Genomic DNA, 17,723 nt, shown 5'->3' with positions numbered 1-17,723 from the left:
CCAAATTTTTCTGGGGGCGGCCACTGAAAATATTGGGGTGGGACACCAAAACCAAAAGCCATAACTGAATATCAGGAATTGGATTATCCTGTTGAAGTTTATAGTTGATACCAATATGAGAGTTTATTGATATACTTTGGTTTCTTATTTTACAGTTAATGTTACTAATTATCTGATATGCACAGACTAATACCAGGTAACTCTTTGAATTCCACAACAATCCTGTTTTAATGGTTTATGGTTCTGTACATGTTAGGCGATTCATTGTTCCTCAGATAGGCTGGTTGTCCTTTTCCTTAAACAGACAAATATACAGCTTTAATTTGAAGGAGTACAGTTGATCGTAAGGAACGAAATATTCACTGGGAGCAAGGCCTCTCAAGTAGGGAGGACTCGTGGTACCCGTAGGACCCATTTTCATTTAGACATCTTGCAGTGAGAGTTCAAGGGACCCCTTTGACAATGGCCATGCCATGCTAGTTGTAGCCTACTTGGGGGGCACCACTTGAAATTATATTTTCTTCATGACTCTTCTGACACTATGATTATCTTAAAGACAGTTTACCTCAGAGGAGTATGGCCCAGTCTGCCAGTACTGCATTAATGGTAAACACCTCAACTCTGAATTCAGACACTTGGGTTATTTCGAGCAAGGTAATGAAAAAGTTATCACTTATCTGACAGATTACAAGTGCTGATAAGGAGGTTGCTGTCTTACAAAAATATATATAAATAAATAAAAATCTAATTTAGGAAACAACATCTGTATCTGTATAAAAAGTAAGTGTTAGAAAGTATTGCAAACACTTAATTTCTGGGCCATGCAATCAATTGCATAATAAATGACCATGGTAAGCATCTTATCTAATTCATATTCCTGATTTAGCTGAAGGATGTAGTAGTAATTCTACTTTGCTTTCGCTCGCACCACCCTCAAATCACTTCACTCATTACAGCCAAAAGGGCCGAGCTCGTTCTCAAGATACTCTATCCAGTGTTGAACCTAGGGGTCCTGCGCCCGCCCGCCTGCCTGCATGATGAATAATCATGCTTCCCATTATGCTAATTCAGATCAGCTCAGCTTGAAGGAGAGAAGACCCTATAATTAGTCGAATGAGTAAAACAAGCTCAATGTAATGAAGAAGCTCAATGTAGGTAGCCTTGATAAAATCTTTTATGTGTGACGGTCTTCTGCCACATTAAATAACAATGTAGAGCTGCTCACTTGATGATGAAGCTGAATGGATAGAAATCAGGTCAGGTAGCAATCACCTCAGCTGAGTCTTGAAGCACATGAAGTCTTCTCTTGAGGCAATCAAAGGTTTTGTTCCATCTCTCTTGGTAGTCATTTAGAGAACTATTATTCCATCAAAGGGATTTTTATTGGATGGCTGCAGCTCTCACCCTCTCAGTTGTACCCAAGCTAGCTTAAATATTAATTTTCTGGCTCTAAGATTGAGTATAGTAGTAAAACTTGATCCAAAAGAATCCAGACATAATAGTAATAATGTCCTTACTAGTGGGTTATGTCACAAGTATGGTCATAAAACGTTGCAATAGGATGTATCTTTGGACCAAAAAGGACATTCCAATTGAGTAATAGCTGTTGGTAGCATATCCCCATTTGTACATTATGCGGTAGCCTTATGCAGTGGTTCCCAACTGGTGGGTCATGATCCAAAAGTGCACTGTGGGTCCATTCTGAATGGACTGCAAGTGACTAATTGTTTTGTTACATGTCTAACACCTACCCGCCACTATGGCAGGTAGCCCTTGGAGATTTACTCGCAGAACGGAAAATCTAACCAATTTGGACGCTTGGTAGGTGTCAATTTTGGATCTTGATTTAGATAGTACCAATCATGTTTTTGCATCAGCCACATCACAATCACAGCTGTCACTAAGTTCTACACACTAGCCCAAGGGTCTTCAACATTTTTCAGGCCAAGGATCCCTGCTGAAAGAGAGACGGAGCAGGCACCCCCACTAAATATAGCCTATTGTATAAAACTAAGTTGAATGTAAGGTAATTCTCTAAATATTTTTGGGTCTTCTCTCTTTTGCACTTGGCTGTAGCTGTTAAGTCAGCAGCAAATGTATCATGACTAGGAGCGTCTGCACTTTAGCTGGTGGTTTCTGAGATGGATGGTGTGTCAGAGTCTCTTGCTTGAAAGTTAAAAAACAATGCGAAAAAAGCAGCTTCGATGTTAGCTAGCTCACATGATTGCACAAGTATTCATGGGAAACAGTTAGCCTGTCATTAATGTTAGGTACTGTAAACCAGTGGTTCCCAACTGGTCCTGCCATGAGGTCCAGATTTCTCCTTAGTCATTAGCTCAAGGTCCACACAGTTTAATACATTCAGCGTCATACTTGCGTTTGGCCATGACGTCAAGCTAGTTTGCTGTTTCTGTTAAGCAGCTGTCTGTTAGTTTCTCACTCTACAGCAGGAAACAGCACTTCAAAGAAAAAGCTTTGTGCCGAAAATTCACTTTCCTTACAAATACACAGCTTTTTACAAACTTGACACATTGGCAAGTCTTCCCAGTTGGGAATCACTGTTGTAAACTATATAGGTTTTATAAACAAGCCAACTTATCTTCGCTAGCTTAATATGCTGGATTCAGGTTAATATGTATTTTAGACACATTCTAATTTTTGGAAATAAATAAATAAAAACAAACTTTAATTGAATTATCAACAGGGAATTTGGTGGCCACCCTGCAGTAACTCTGAGGACCCCTACAGCTCGCGCCCTTTTGATGCTAATATACATTAGCTTAAAGGACAATTAAGTAATATGTCTGGTTTAATACCCTGCTGGTATAAGTAGCCTATGATGTTCTAATAATGAGACGTGGAACATTTTGAAGTAAGTTATAAGTTTATATCATTATACAAATGACAGCTCACATTAAATTAATTTGTTAAAGTTAAGTTAAAAACTAGCTTAGCTGCTAGCTTAAGCATTATCATTCCTTGAAGTTGGACTAGAGTTGATTTTACCACTAATGTTAGCATACATATACATCATTTTCATAATTAAGTAAAGAGAGCTAAAATGGGCGTCACAAAAATGTTAATATTAATTTATGAATTTTATATTCATGGTGTAACCCCAACAGGCATCTTTAATGGCAACCACTTTAACCCCGGCAATTAAGGACCCCTTGATTAGCGACTGAGGAAAGCACCTGTGACAGGATGACACTCCAAGGTGAGAGTATAAATATGATTATATAAGTTAATATAGGCCTAAATAATAATATATATTGAAGGAGGCACTTGCACTGTCACTCATTTTAAACCAGAGTCAAACACTCCTGGAACAAAAACTCAACAACTAAACCCAAAAGTGGAGAAAAAGGAAAATATTCCTACGTGCTGCCTTATTAACTAAACTTTAATCTCCTGTAAACACGCTCGCATTTTCATGCACATGTCCAAGCTTCACCTCAGAGCCACCACTTCCCTGTAACTTGATAGTTGACCGTAATACGTGTAATAAAGTGAGGGAAGTTCAGAGGGGATTTCTGCAGACTTTGGGAAACGGACGCACACACCCTCTGGCTGCGTGTGTGAGGTGCCACATCGAAATGGAATATAAACCGTGGAAAATGAGCATCATGCTGCTGATCCTGCTGCAGTTGTCGGTCCTTGTGTCCGGGGCTCCTCGACGGTGCGACCCAGGAGTTAGAGGTGAACTTTTTCAGCTTTATGTCATGACATACGCACTTTATTATCATTATACGTGCATCCGGAACCTGCTGCATGAATTAGACATCATTTTCATGTGCAGACTTTTCAGAGTGCAGACATTTTGCAGAGTTTTCTAGAGCTACAAGCTTACTGTTATGCTGTAAACATGTAAAAAATGCTTAAAAGTAACTTTTAAAGCAACAAAATTATTGTGATTATGATTAGATTAGGCCTACAGCTTGTCAAATGATATTAATACACCAGATGAAAGCATGCTTCTCAACTTTAATGATTAATATTTATAATCTTGTGAAATATATTGAACTTCCAGTGAGTTAATAAATACTTTTGTAGAGAGACAGGCATTTTAGAAAGCTGCTGAGGCGAAACCAGAGGTAGATCAAAGTGTTTGTAGGCCACAATGTGGCATTTACAGCAACCACTCTGCCATCTAGTGTCTGCCACAGTGTCAGTTAATAACATGCCTATGTGTCTTGCAGGACTGTGCAAGCCAAAAGTGGAGGAAAAACGTAAGTACCCTTGGGCTTGGAGGAAGAGTGATGTCCTGCGTGAGCTTTTTGTCATCCAGCTTGCCTCATGTTGCAGCTGATCATCTCTGTGGACAAAATGGTAGCTTTTCTTTTGGCGTTTGAGCCTGAAACCATATAATTTTCACACCAGAGTGAGATCGGGGCTGTAAATCTCCCTGACAGGTCGAGTGTTTGTCCCGTTACATCCCTGTGACTCAGTGTTTTTAATAACAAAAAGGATGAGATCATAAGTCACACTGGGTGTAGTCTTAATGGAATCTGGCCCGAAAGCCATAAGACCATCATGTGTATTTTTAGATGATCAATGGCAGTATGAAATATTCAAATTCTAATTTCCAGAGATAATAGAAATATTTGGGGCTAGATGATTGAAGACAGCACAGTGAGGCTCATCATTAAGTGTGTGACAGATGGAGATATAAGTCTGGATCCCTTGAAAGAACTGACAAAGTTAGATTGTCTCTTAACTGTTCTGTAGTCCTACTATTTTCCGCTGTTTTATGTTTCTAAGTAATCATTTCCTTCTAATATTTTCCTAACCTATCTGAATTTCTTTCTTCACCTCAGCTAAATGCACAGATGTCTTACTCTCCTACTGCGATGACATGTCCTACAGTCAGACCATGTTCCCCAACACCCTCGGTCACAAGACCCGCGAAGATGCTGAGGCGGGTGCCGAGTACCTCCTCATGAGCGTGGCTGAATCTCTGCTCGGGGGCGAGTGTAACCCTGAGATCCGCATGCTGGGCTGCTCAGTGTTGGTCCCGCGCTGTGAAAAGGACAAGGTCCTGAAGCCCTGTCGCACCACCTGTGAGACGGTGCGTACAAGATGCAGCCACCTTTTCGAGGGAATAGAGATGGCTTGGCCTTACTTCCTGGACTGCGATCGCTTCTTTGTGAGCGAGCAAGAGGGATGTTATGACCCGCTGGAGGGCCTCAAAGGTGAGAACTGAGTACAGTATCATTGTGTTGTTATGTTAGTGACAGAACCTTAGTTTTGTCTCCTTGCTAACATTTAAATTTTTACTTTTTTTTTGTTTTCATCTGCAAGAGAAAGACAAGTATATTCATTTGAGCTTCAATGGAGCAGGCATCTGGTTCGCACACATGCTCATGTGGCTCACCTCAAAGTAAAATCCAACTGGAACGCCTTATTTCCCCACATAAACCTTCACTTACACTGGGCCCTGTGGCTATTGTCCTGTGTTTTCATTAGCAGTCTATCCGTATAAACAGCCCCTTAATGCACCGCAGAAAGGCAAACAAAGTCTGACAGTATTTTCTATAAACTGTTACAAATTCTTTAAGTCAAAAACAAGTTTCTGAAGACAGAAAAAGACACTCTGCTGCCACTCAGAGCAGCAATCATGTGTGAGCCATATGAGAGCATGAAGAGCAGGAACTTGTGCAGGACAGAAGGAATTGATTTGAGCATTTAGTCATATAATTTTAGCACAGTAAAACGTGTACATGGTCATAAGAGTGTCTGAAGCTACTGCTTTAACCTGCACTGCTATATGAAAGTTTTTATTGTCGTGCAAAACTTTTTTCCACCGTGTAGAATTCAGTTCAGATGTCTGGCAGCAGGTTGAACCTGTGTAATTATTTCCATATTCATATTCATTTTAAACTGATGTCCTGCTTTGATATCATGTGACCTCCAGCTCTTCACACAGCAATGCTGTACAGTACGTACATAACTTCATGTGCTGCACACAATGCATACACATGTAGCAAAAGGCAGCAGTGACAGTTTTGACAGACAGTCTTCTAGGTCATTTGAATCTGGCAGCACGAAGGTTTAATGCGCTCCATGTGGTTTTGGAGCTATTATTGGTTTCTGCTAAGTGTGAATACAAAAATAAGGGCAGACATCAGCTGGTTTGCCAGTTTAATGTGTCAGCTGAAATAAGCACGTTCAGCCCCACCAGGCATTTGGTGTTAGATCGACTTTCTGTGCTCTCTTTTTGGTTTGTGCTGTACATACCAGACACTTCAAACACTCCATTTATAGCCTGGCAGCCTAACAAGAATGTACAAACATTTTTGTCTGATAGATCTAAAACGTGGCTGGTCACTGTTAGATGTAAATGACCAAAACCCATAAGGCTTTGCTGTGTTTTTCCTTACAGCTGATCAGGATCCAGAGGCCCTCGACAGCATGGAATTTGTTCCACCTGAGGAGCTGGCCACCACGATACAGTTCACCTATCACTCCAACGCTCAGATGAACGATATCTTGAAGAAAACTGAGGAGCAATGCTCCGACATAGCGAGAACCTACAGCATCGGCCGCAGCATGGAGGGCAGGGAGCTGCTTGTGATCGAGTTCTCAAACAACCCCGGGGAGCATGAACTGCGTGAGTACAGCTCATCAAAGTCTGTGTAGATAGTGTGCATTCTTTTTCGTTATCAAGGCAGTTAGAGCAGTTACTGTAAATGTGACCCTCTGTAGTGGAGCCAGAGATGAAGTACGTCGGCAACATGCATGGGAACGAAGTCCTGGGCCGCCAGCTGCTGATCTACCTGGCTCAGTACCTGTGCTCGGAGTATCAGCTGGGGAACGAGCGCATCCAGACCCTCATCAACACCACCCGCATCCATATTCTGCCCTCCATGAACCCTGATGGATACGAGGTGGCTGTTTCTGGACTCCAGGACAATAACTACAGTGATGATGAGGAGCAGGTCAGTTCTCCACGGTTACATACATTTATCGCTGTGCAGGATGAGCCACATTTGTTTTGTGAGACATTTGGAAAACCACTCAAACATCCCAACAAAAAAACAGACAACTTTTTTTAACTTTCCGCCCCTATAGCTTTAATGGGATTATTGCTGGCGTCGCTATTGCAAAGTCACCGGAACAGTTTGTGTTTTGCTAGAGTTCCTAGAGGTAACCCAGAGCCAAGCAACAACCACAATTTCCAGTTACTGTGGTTGTTCCACAATCCGCCATTGCTGCTACTAAGGATAGTGACTGCAAAGAACTTACACTGATACTCTTTGGAAACTGGGGATAGATACTGATAGCTACTGGGGAAAACAAAATCACTGTCCTCCTCCTGTTTTGGTTGTGCAATAGTTGAAGCACTTCGAAGCCTTCATTTTTCCAGACTGTACCTATTGACAGAGATTATTGTCATTATTCTTTAGCAATACACTGTGCAATCAACATCCACTCCATAGTGATATGTACAAGCTAAAACGTTGTCTCTTTCCACTTTAAATACCTTGTAGCATGAGTGCAGAGCATTTTCATAACAGGATGGATGCATTTACAGACATTACTGAACACACTGCTTTGTTTTGAGCATTTGTGAAACATAATGCTGAAATGACTAGTCAATAAGTTAGTCAATCGACAGACAGATTTGTTGAAAGTTTTGAGAGTGAAAGCAAAAACGTGAAACATTTGTTGTTTAAATAAGACACAGTGTGCTCACTCATGATTAAACCTTTAAGGCTGGGTGTTAAATCCTGACTGTGATTAATATAGTAATGATCAGGACAGCACCTCAGTTTGATTTTTAATTTTGCCACATGGACGTGTCGGGCAAGATGCCCTTCTTCAGAGTGTATTCTAGCAATGTCACAAACAATGTACACAGGTGGGGTTAATTAAAAGTAACCACAACCAACACAGCAAATGCATCCCAGCAGGGGGAGCCACAGTTTTTCATGACACAGAATCTTATGAATGAGAGCACAAAAACATGTAACAATACAAATATATTCACTTCATAATACACAGAATATCTGTACATTTTTTTTTATTATGAAGCAAATAGAATTGTGTGCCCGAAACATACGTGTGGCAATATTAAAAATTCAAATTGGAGTGTTGTACTGATTTTTACTTTATTATTGAAGATTTGTTGTTTCCCACTTCTTATATGTGAGGTAAATTAAATCATTTGGGCTTTGGACTGTTGGTTCAACAAAAAACAGGCAATTCTAACCTTTAGTTTAATTTCACCTTGGGGTCTTGGGTCTTGTGATGAACACTTGTCAGTATTAGAGTACATAGACTAAACAATCTATTAATTTAAAAAATGATAGCCAGGTTAATTGATGTTGAAAATAACAGCTAGTCAAGCAAAATAAAAGTCAAAAAACAAAGGCAAACATGCCAGTATGCACCATAGATTAAAGCTGTAGTTGGTCATATTTATGAAAAAAAGCTTTTTTGTCATATTTTAACTATATTCCAGTGATGGACAAAGTACACAACTCTGTTACTTCAAGTCAAGTATAGATACTCCTGTTGAAATATTACTTCAATACAAGTGAAAGTCGCTGAGTCAAATTATTACTTGAGTTAAAGTACTGGAGTACATGCTTTTAAAAAAAGTTAAATATTTAAAGTACTGGTTTTGTATATTGTCACAATAAATTTACAGAGCCTAATGACTCTGAAACTGCCCTGACCTGCTTGTAGAAGAAAGTCAAGCAAGCAAGTAAACAAGTATCAATTTGTAGGGTTGGTAAATTCAACTTTTATTACACAGCATTGCCAGAAATGTGGAACAGCCTGACCTTTATTCTCTACCTGTCTCTACCAATGAGCTGCACAATCTGAGTAGTGCATGCGTGAGGTAGAGGTATGGGAACACCACTTTGAGAAACAGACCACACCCAGATCTGCATGATCACAGTTTATCAACTTTTGCATTTTAGAAAAGAAAAAAACAAACATCCTGTGACCTCAAAGCCAATGTAATTAGTAACGAGAGCATTCACAGAAATGTAGTAGAGCCAAAAGTACAATATTTGTCTTTTAAATGTAGTGGAGTCAAAGTATGAGACAGACAGTCTGTGAAAAAAAAATCAGGTTCCTGGGGCCTCGGTGGCTTGGTGGTGGAGCGGGCGCCCCATGTGCAGGGCTGTTGCTGCGGCGGCCCGGGTTCGAGTCCAGCCTGTGGTCCTTTGCTGCATGTTTCTCTCTCTCTCTCTCCCCTTCTCACACTTAGCTGTCCTGTCCATTAAAGGCAAAAAATGGCCAAAAAAATATCTTTTAAAAAAAAATCAGGTTCCTCATCCTCTTCATGCTTTTGATGGCATTTACAAGAATCTACCACGGCTTATGGAAAACAACCAATCAAGCCAAAGTGTCTCTAACACAGCTGTCAATCACTGCTTGTGAACTCTGGTCAAACTGTCAAACTTGGCAGTGCTGATTAAATATTTATCAAGATTCTGAAACTGCATTGCCTATTTCTTGCCTCAAATGTTTTAAGAAACATATTTCAGTGTACTGTTTAGCTGTGAAAGGAGAGAGCTGGTCCGGCTGGTGGGCAGGGCTTCATTTTGGCTCGACTGTTTCCCGTGTGGCAGTCTTGTGTAACTGTGCGGATGTAGTGACAGTTTGAGCAAATATCACTAAAAGTTATTTCTATAAAAGTTACCAACTACAGCTTTACCTTACATAAACTATCCAGTCGTCAGAGAATGAAATACAAAAAAACATCAGGTTGAATTATTAAACACATACATTACTATTTCATTTTTACTATCCAGAAAATTAAACGAAATGGGCATAATGACATAGGCATGCAAAACAGGCCTTTAATTACTTTGTGCATCATACAGTTTAAATTTGAAATCCAGACATTCACTTAAATCCCTAGTACTAAAATGAATGATGTCTAATTTTCTGAAATACTCATTTGTGACGTCGGCAGGGTTACAGATATGATTCTTGGAACATCGGCCGAAACAATGCTCAGAACATCGACCTAAATAGAAACTTCCCTGATCTGACATCCATCGTTTACAACCGACGCAGACAGAAGGGCTACCGCACCGACCACATCCCAATCCCAGACTATTACTGGTTTGGTAAGGTACAGTATGAATCCTTATCCATATATGTCATGTCAGTCAATGATATTTCATACCCTGATGGGGTGACATTGCTGAGGATTCGCTTTACCACTATAAATTGAATAAACCTGATTTGTTTCATTTCTTGGTTCGAATAAGTCTTAATGCTGCGATCCAGGTTGCACCGGAGACTTATGCTGTCATGAAATGGATCCGCTCCATCCCGTTCGTGCTCTCCGCTAACTTCCACAGTGGGGACCTGGTGGTGTCTTACCCCTACGATCTGTCCAAACACCCGCTGGAACGCAACATGTTCTCCCCAACACCGGACGACAAGGTGAACGGGCTCCTTGAAACACATCATCAGTCAAAAGTACATTGAATCCAGAAAATATAAGAAAAATGTTTAATGAGTAATAGCAGCCCTTAGCTAAAAATACTATTGACATATATGCAAACAATACATATTATAATCCCTGCCTCTTAAATCCTAGATATATTTTAAAACATGATAATTAATGTTTATAATAACCCTCAGTTTTTTATTCCGTAGGTATTCAAGCTTCTTTCAAGAACATATGCAAATGCCCATGAGAGAATGGCCAATGAAAATGCCCGATGTGGTCCGTCTCGCAGTCACAGTGAGAAAGGAATCGTTAATGGAGCACAGTGGTCCAGCATTGCAGGGGGTAAGTTGAAGCAGTAAAAGCTGTGGTGATTTCTGACTCTCAAATAAAAATGAAATGTTAGCTTGAGCCACTAGAGGTCGCTGTAAGACCAGCTATCAGGGGAGCAGTTAGGAGGACCCTGTGAGAGTTTCAGTTTCTCATGGATTTCTGGGTAAAGCAGGTTTGTTTTTGTCTCTGGTCAGGCATGCAAGACTTCAACTACCTTCACACCAACTGTTTCGAGGTGACTGTGGAGCTGGGTTGTGATAAATTCCCCCCTGAAGAAGAGCTGTTTATCGGCTGGCATGAAAACAGCGAGGCTTTGATCACTTTTATTGAAGCAGTAAGGACATGGTTATGGTTATGTATTTCAGTTTTCTTATCTTTGTTGGTATTGTGATGTTTGGCTTAGGGATGCACTGATCCAGTACCAATGTATTGGATCTTGTTAAAAACATATGACTTCCTAACTATCATGTAAGTGGAAGCTACGAATTACTGTTTATGTAGCTCCCAACAAGGTGGCTTATACTGTGAGAATGAAATAGTACTAAACAGGCAATATTGTGCACAAGGGATTCAGTGACCCAAAGCAGCTGATTAAAGGTGTCATGACTAAATTTTGTTAGGATAAGGACTTAGAAGCTGTTTCTAATACAGTCAATATTGGTGCCAGCAACAATCCACCATATCAGATTGGCGCATCCCTAAGTGTTACTGCATGCAGATGTACAAAACAACAAGTGAATGATGACTGATTTTCTGTCATTATTTAAGTCAACTTGCATCTGAAATGATTCTTTGTAAGCGTCTGGTCTTATGTTGTTCCTCAGGCCCATCGAGGTATCAAAGGAATCGTAAAAGACGAGGGGGGAAATGTCATCAAAGGTGCACAAATATCAGTCAAAGGAATACGGCATGACGTTACTACAGGTAATAAATAACAAGATGCACCATTTTTCACAGATGACGTACTCAAAACTATGACATGAGATTTGTTGCCTTGTCCATTTTCCAAGATGCTGTGGCCAACATGACAATTTTTAGTCTGTTAAGGGGCACTCCAGGAATTTAGTATCACACCTACATAAAGTTAGGTGATTGTAAGAGATTAAAGAATGGTCAAAATAGGTGCTAAAGTAATGCAACAGAGTTCATATATAACCCACCAAAGCACTGACAGGAGTAAAGAAGGAAGTAGTGTAAAGAGCGAGAGTCCACATAAGGAGGCACGTTGAGGTGGTGGTCAAACAAACACGTGACTTTCCACCAGGAGACAGGTGATCGTGTCCCATGTGAAACCGAGTGAACTTGGAGTTATTTAAAGGTACGTCATCACGTTGTCATGTTACGTTAAGTACATAACTTTACATAAAGTACATATCGTGACGACACCCAACCATGAATGTTTTCCTAAACCTTACGTATGTAACTTTTCTTCCTAAACCTAACCAAAGTAACATTACGTTAAGTATGTAACTTTACATTAACTACGTAATGTGACAGCATCCAAACACATTTTTTTCCTAAACCTAACCTGCGTAACTTTTTAGTTTCTAAACCTAACCAACGTAACTTAACATTAAGTATGTCGTGTGACAACGCCCAAACACGTTTCTTTTCCTAAACCTAACCAACGTAACTCAACATTAAGTATGTCGTGTGACAGCGCCCAAACACGTTTCTTTTCCTAAACCTAACCAATGTAACTTGCCTTCCTAAACCTAAGCAATGTAACTATGTTCAGTATGTAACTTTACATTAACTACATAATGTGACAGCGCCCAAACACATTTATTTTCCTTAACCTGAACTATGTAACTTTCCTTCCTGAACCTAATCTGCGTAACTTTTTAGTTCATAAACCTAACCAACGTAACGTTAACTACGTAATGTGACAGCGTCCAAACACGTTTCTTTTCCTTAACCTAGCCTATGTAACTTTACTTTCCTAAACCTAACCAACATAACTTTACGTTAAGTATGTAACTTGACAGCATCCTAACACATTTCTTTTCCTAAACTTAACCTACATTACTTTCCTTCCTAAACCTAAAATGCTTAAATTTTTAGTTCCTAAACCTAACCAACGTAACTTTACGTTAAGTATGTAACGTGGCAGCACCCAAACACATTTCTTTTCCTAAAGCTAACCTACATAACTTTACTTTCCTAAACCTAACCACTGTAACTTTACGTTAATTATGCAGCGGGACAACACCCAAACATGTTTTTTTTACTAAACCGTAACTTTACGTAACTTTACTTTCCTAAACCTATCTACGTAACTTTACGTTAAGTATGTATCTTTAAGTGAACTACGTAATGTGACAGTGCCCAACCATGATTCTTTTTCTAACCCTAACCTAACTTGTAGGGGTGCTAATTCATGGGCTGCTAATTCGTAAGATATTATACAAAACGTTGTATGTGCATTTTCATATGATATCATATGAACTGTTGTATGAGGATATGTTGACCTGTGTCTGTCAAATTCCATGTCCTAGGATTGTAGCACAGACTTTTTATGTGATGATTATAGGGTAAAATCTATGGAGTGACCCTTAAAGAAACACAATACTACTCATATATAGGCATGTAAATTATAAATCCAAACACTCAGCCTGCTTCTCCCTGCCCAGCTGAAAACGGAGACTACTGGCGCCTCCTCATCCCCGGCGTCCACATCGTATCCGCCTCGGCCCCGGGCTACACCAGAGCTATGAAGAAAGTCCACCTGCCTGCTCGAATGCAAACAGCAGGCCGGGTGGACTTTGTGCTGCAGAAAGCTGCGCTGGAGCCTGACATGCTAGAAGAGGATCTCACCATCCTGTCTATGGGCACCTATGATCGCTTTGACCCTTACAATCAGTACGAGCGCTACACCCTGATGGCTGATCTGAGCCACAACCGCGAGGAGAGAGAAGAGAAACCCTGGTGGTGGAGCTACTTTGTCCTGCCGGGAAGCCCTTCACCAACATGGCTGCTCAAACGCTATTAAAGCTTTAATGGGAGAAGTGGAGGAATTGTATCTGTCTACACTATACACACAAACCGAGCTATCGTGTAATGAATGTACTGCTTTTTATTGGTGTTGCAGGAAAAGTGTAAAAGGTAGCTGGCTGGCCTTCATGTTATCTTTCACACTTTGCTTCCAAGTCAGTTTCATAACCTCAATTAATGATCATGATGAAATAAAAGTTTGTTAAAGACTTTAAACAATTTTACAGCTTTTGTGTCAGTAAAGTTTTGTATTTTATACAGTCACAATGTGAGTCCTTACAGCTGCAGTTAACCACACTTTCTTTTAAATCTTCCTAAGTTTATTTGTACAGCTACTTTGAAACAAGACCATGTAAAATTACAATTAAAGGGAAAATAAATATGTTAAAAAAAGAGTACTGGCATGAATCATTTCATTAAGTGTAACATTTTTGGTTGGTAATGAAAGCAGGTGGCCACTAGAGGGCAGGCTGAGCCAACTTCTGGCCCAAGTATATGCAAACCATGGAGTCTGATTGTTCTTCAACATAGTGTAAAAATTTGCAGAAATAGTGTAGTTCTGTGCCTTAGGTGTGTCTTGAGCATTTTGCTGAGTAGTTGTTGCCCTGCAGCTTTATTTCATGCAGATAAACAAGGAAGTGGTTGAATAGAAATTAGTTATTTCCTATGAATACAAACTGAAATTATCGTTCATGCTATCATTCATGTCATTCTGAATTGAATTTATTACAGTAAATAACACAGTAGGAAAGTTATACCTATTATAGAGTATTTTAGAAAACAGTGTTGTAGTCAAGGCCACCTAAACCGAGAACAAGAGTGTATTGAGAGTAAGACGAGACCGATACTTAGAGGTCGAGACCAAGTCAAGACCAGTGCGAGTCTCACACTGCATGGCAAGAGAAAGTTAAACATGCAAACCATAGGCACCCCAAAATAGATCTGACAGATCCACAATCTCATAAAAACACATAGAAAACAAAAGATTCCTCTTCATTCTCCTCTTTTATTGCCCTATAAACTACACTATGTATCTGTGTGTGTATGTATTAGTGTACTATGAGAAATGTCTTGATAAAATCATCAGAGTTCAGTTTTATGTGTTGGAGATTTCCTTTGTTTTCTAACTTCATCTATATTCAGCACTCCTTTTTTTGTACAGGCTATTATGTGATATTGCCCCAGTAATGATCTTGACCGATCTTGAACTAAAATCGTAAGTCTTCAGTGTCTGAGACAGGGACAAGACCGAGTAAAAATGAGTTCGAGGCGAGACCAAGACCTTCAATAAGTGTCTCAAGACCAAGACCAATCTTGAGTACTGCAACACTGTTAGAACAAATTTGAAAATGTTTGACCCTTTAAAATGAAGTACTGTATACTTGAATCCTAATTACATGTGACACGTCATATGGCTTCATCTTATTTTTTTTATAGACTTGAAGAGGTAAAAGCATCCAGTTGTTCCACAAAAAGCAAGCAAAGAAAAAACTATGTGCAACACAATTATGTTTCGTCTCATTTCCAGTCCTATTAATTGTCTTGCAACCCCTTTGCTTTGTCTTATGCTTTCTCGAAAGGAACCACAGATCTAACCTACAGACTTTAAAAACTCCCTTTAAAGTCAATACACCTGCACACAACATAAATCCCCTCATGACCTGATCAATCCAATACAATCACGGAAACTGTTATCAGTATATAATTACACATCCACCCCACACACCTAAGCATGAAGGATGTTTTGCAAACTTAAATCTAATTTATGTTTCTGTATATTTCCAGCTGTCAGCTTTATAGGTGAGCTTATTTATGGCTTGAATAGTTCCTGCCATGGAAAGCTGATCTAGCATGTTTCCACTTGTATAAATTCCTGTGATACACCTATAGCCTTAAATCCATTAAATCTATACAATAATGACAGACAAGGAAGGAAGGAATTAAATAAAAGGAAGGTAGCAAGGTAAGCCCTAAGTCAAGGCATTAGCATTAAACTGACGTAATACTGCATCTGGACTGGAGGAACTGCATCAGAGAATTGAGAGTACAAGAAGAGCTAAGCCAAATTTGTCACGCAGCTAAAAAACAACCAACACAACATAAATTCACCTCAGTAAAGCCAAGTGGATGCAATACGCCACAATGCAAAGTAGTACAAAATTGAGTAAAGTGTGCAAGAGCATTAGCAGCCCCAGGGTCCAGTGAAGTCCCAAATCTTATAAACAAAACAGCTTCTTCTGTAAGGTCATGAAAGAAGCATGGGAAAAGCAAATTGCCCCCACACAAAGGTCGAGGAATACTGTTACAGAATCATAGAGAAAAGTCTGCTCAGTGAACTAGTTGACCCATGACAAGTCAGTGAAAAAAAATACCAGGCTTCTCGGGGGGATTTACAAAACACAAACACATGATTTGGCATCAAAACCGCTCAGCCAAACAGCAGAGGAGAGACCTATCTAGCTGGAAAATACTGTACGCACAACCTTCTGTGGGGAGACTGTCAGATGACATCAACTAAGTCTTTTTCAACATGAAATATGTTTTAAAATCTGGAATTCATGATATAAGCTTTATATAGGCTACTGTGCAGGCTACTGTTCATTGTATAGTAATGGAGGTAATATTATAAAGGTAAGTCCTTTGAGACGTATCTTGTTGCCTTCCTCAGCTGATGGAGGTGCTTAGTTGTCATGGAGATAGGACAGTTTGTTATCATATGACCAATGTTTGGAATATTGTTCATGTGGTAACAGGTGGTTGTATGTAAGGGGAGAGTAACCTCTGTCTCCTCACCCCATTTCTATGACAACAAAGCCACTCCATCTGCAGAGGAGGTTATTTTTACAGGTGGGAATTATATTAGGTGTAGTTTCAAGTTGAAAATGTGGTGCAGGTAGAGTCCAGATGGGGAAAAGTCTTGCCTTTACCTGGTTTTCTAGGCTACATTACAGTAAAGTGACGTAATTTTCTTGAACATACTGGACTGTTTTGCTATTTGCCTTCACCATTCTCGTCAAATAGCACCACGTTGTCACACCCTATGGCGTGTGATACTGACGCCGGAGGCACCCATTGGCGTCTTTATCAGTACGTTTACATGAAATTAGAGAAAATCGATTTATTGTGTTTGTCCTACTAAAACTGGACTTTTAAATACATGTAAACATGTTAGTCTAACTGAAATCGTACTAAATTGAATTTCTTAAAGTTGGGTTAATATCCCCAGATAATGGATTGGGAGTCGAATTACTCCTACATGTCAATCAGACCCAAACTGGCCGAGGCATTCTGCGCATGCTCCACAGTTTCCACCTCAGGCTTTGACCCGGAATTTGAAAGCGCAACAGAAGAGGAAGGAGTGAGTAACAAGATGGCAAAATCTACATCCAGAGCCTTGCATTTTTGGACGGACGAAATGTACAGAGCTGTAAAGTTGTCCACCATGGTACCAGTTTGCTGCTAGCTGTTTGGTCTGTGACGTAATTGATCAACCGGAAAAGGGTTAAATACCAACAGGCCTACTGGAGCGAAGTCAGACATACTTCGGTAAATAATCAATTCATACTGACTCATACTCATACTCATACTGACTTCATGAGATGCACAGGGCTTGTAACTAATTACACTGTAAACTTATTGGCAGCAGTTCTTCACGCTGACATCAACTGACGTAGTATAAAGAGCAAGAAAGTTCGTGTAGGGTGGAAGAGCGGGGCATTGGATAGATCAGACAAAACCAGACTTTCATCCATGAGACTGCAGCTTGTGTCCAGTGTGAAACCAGAAGTCAATGTTGTTTTAACATAACATTATGTCACTTACGCACCTATGTCCCATGTGAAACCAAAATTCAGTGTGCTTTTAATGTAACGCTATACGTACGGTCATTGCGCACTGACATCAGACACGTGTTATATTTACCTCAAGTTAAATACTTGAACTACTTACTTATTAAATACTTGTTGTTTTGTTGCTC

General features: G+C 39.9%; 1 protein-coding gene across 1 annotated transcript; it reads left to right on the top strand.

The window, feature by feature from the left end:
- The first annotated feature begins 3,511 nt into the window (after positions 1 to 3,511).
- On the top strand, positions 3,512 to 13,966 carry LOC126404612 (carboxypeptidase Z-like). Its single transcript, XM_050067978.1, has 11 exons — positions 3,512 to 3,699; positions 4,200 to 4,229; positions 4,818 to 5,192; positions 6,383 to 6,610; positions 6,706 to 6,938; positions 9,935 to 10,096; positions 10,255 to 10,413; positions 10,630 to 10,765; positions 10,948 to 11,087; positions 11,578 to 11,677; positions 13,387 to 13,966. The coding sequence occupies exons 1-11, from the start codon at positions 3,597 to 3,599 to the stop codon at positions 13,743 to 13,745; spliced, it is 2,025 nt and encodes a 674-aa protein (XP_049923935.1). The 5' UTR covers positions 3,512 to 3,596; the 3' UTR covers positions 13,746 to 13,966.
- Positions 13,967 to 17,723: the final 3,757 nt, after the last annotated feature.

This window comes from Epinephelus moara, chromosome 17 (assembly GCF_006386435.1).
Source record: "Epinephelus moara isolate mb chromosome 17, YSFRI_EMoa_1.0, whole genome shotgun sequence".
NCBI lineage: Eukaryota > Metazoa > Chordata > Actinopteri > Perciformes > Serranidae > Epinephelus > Epinephelus moara.
This window is presented reverse-complemented; position numbering and strand designations above follow the sequence as displayed.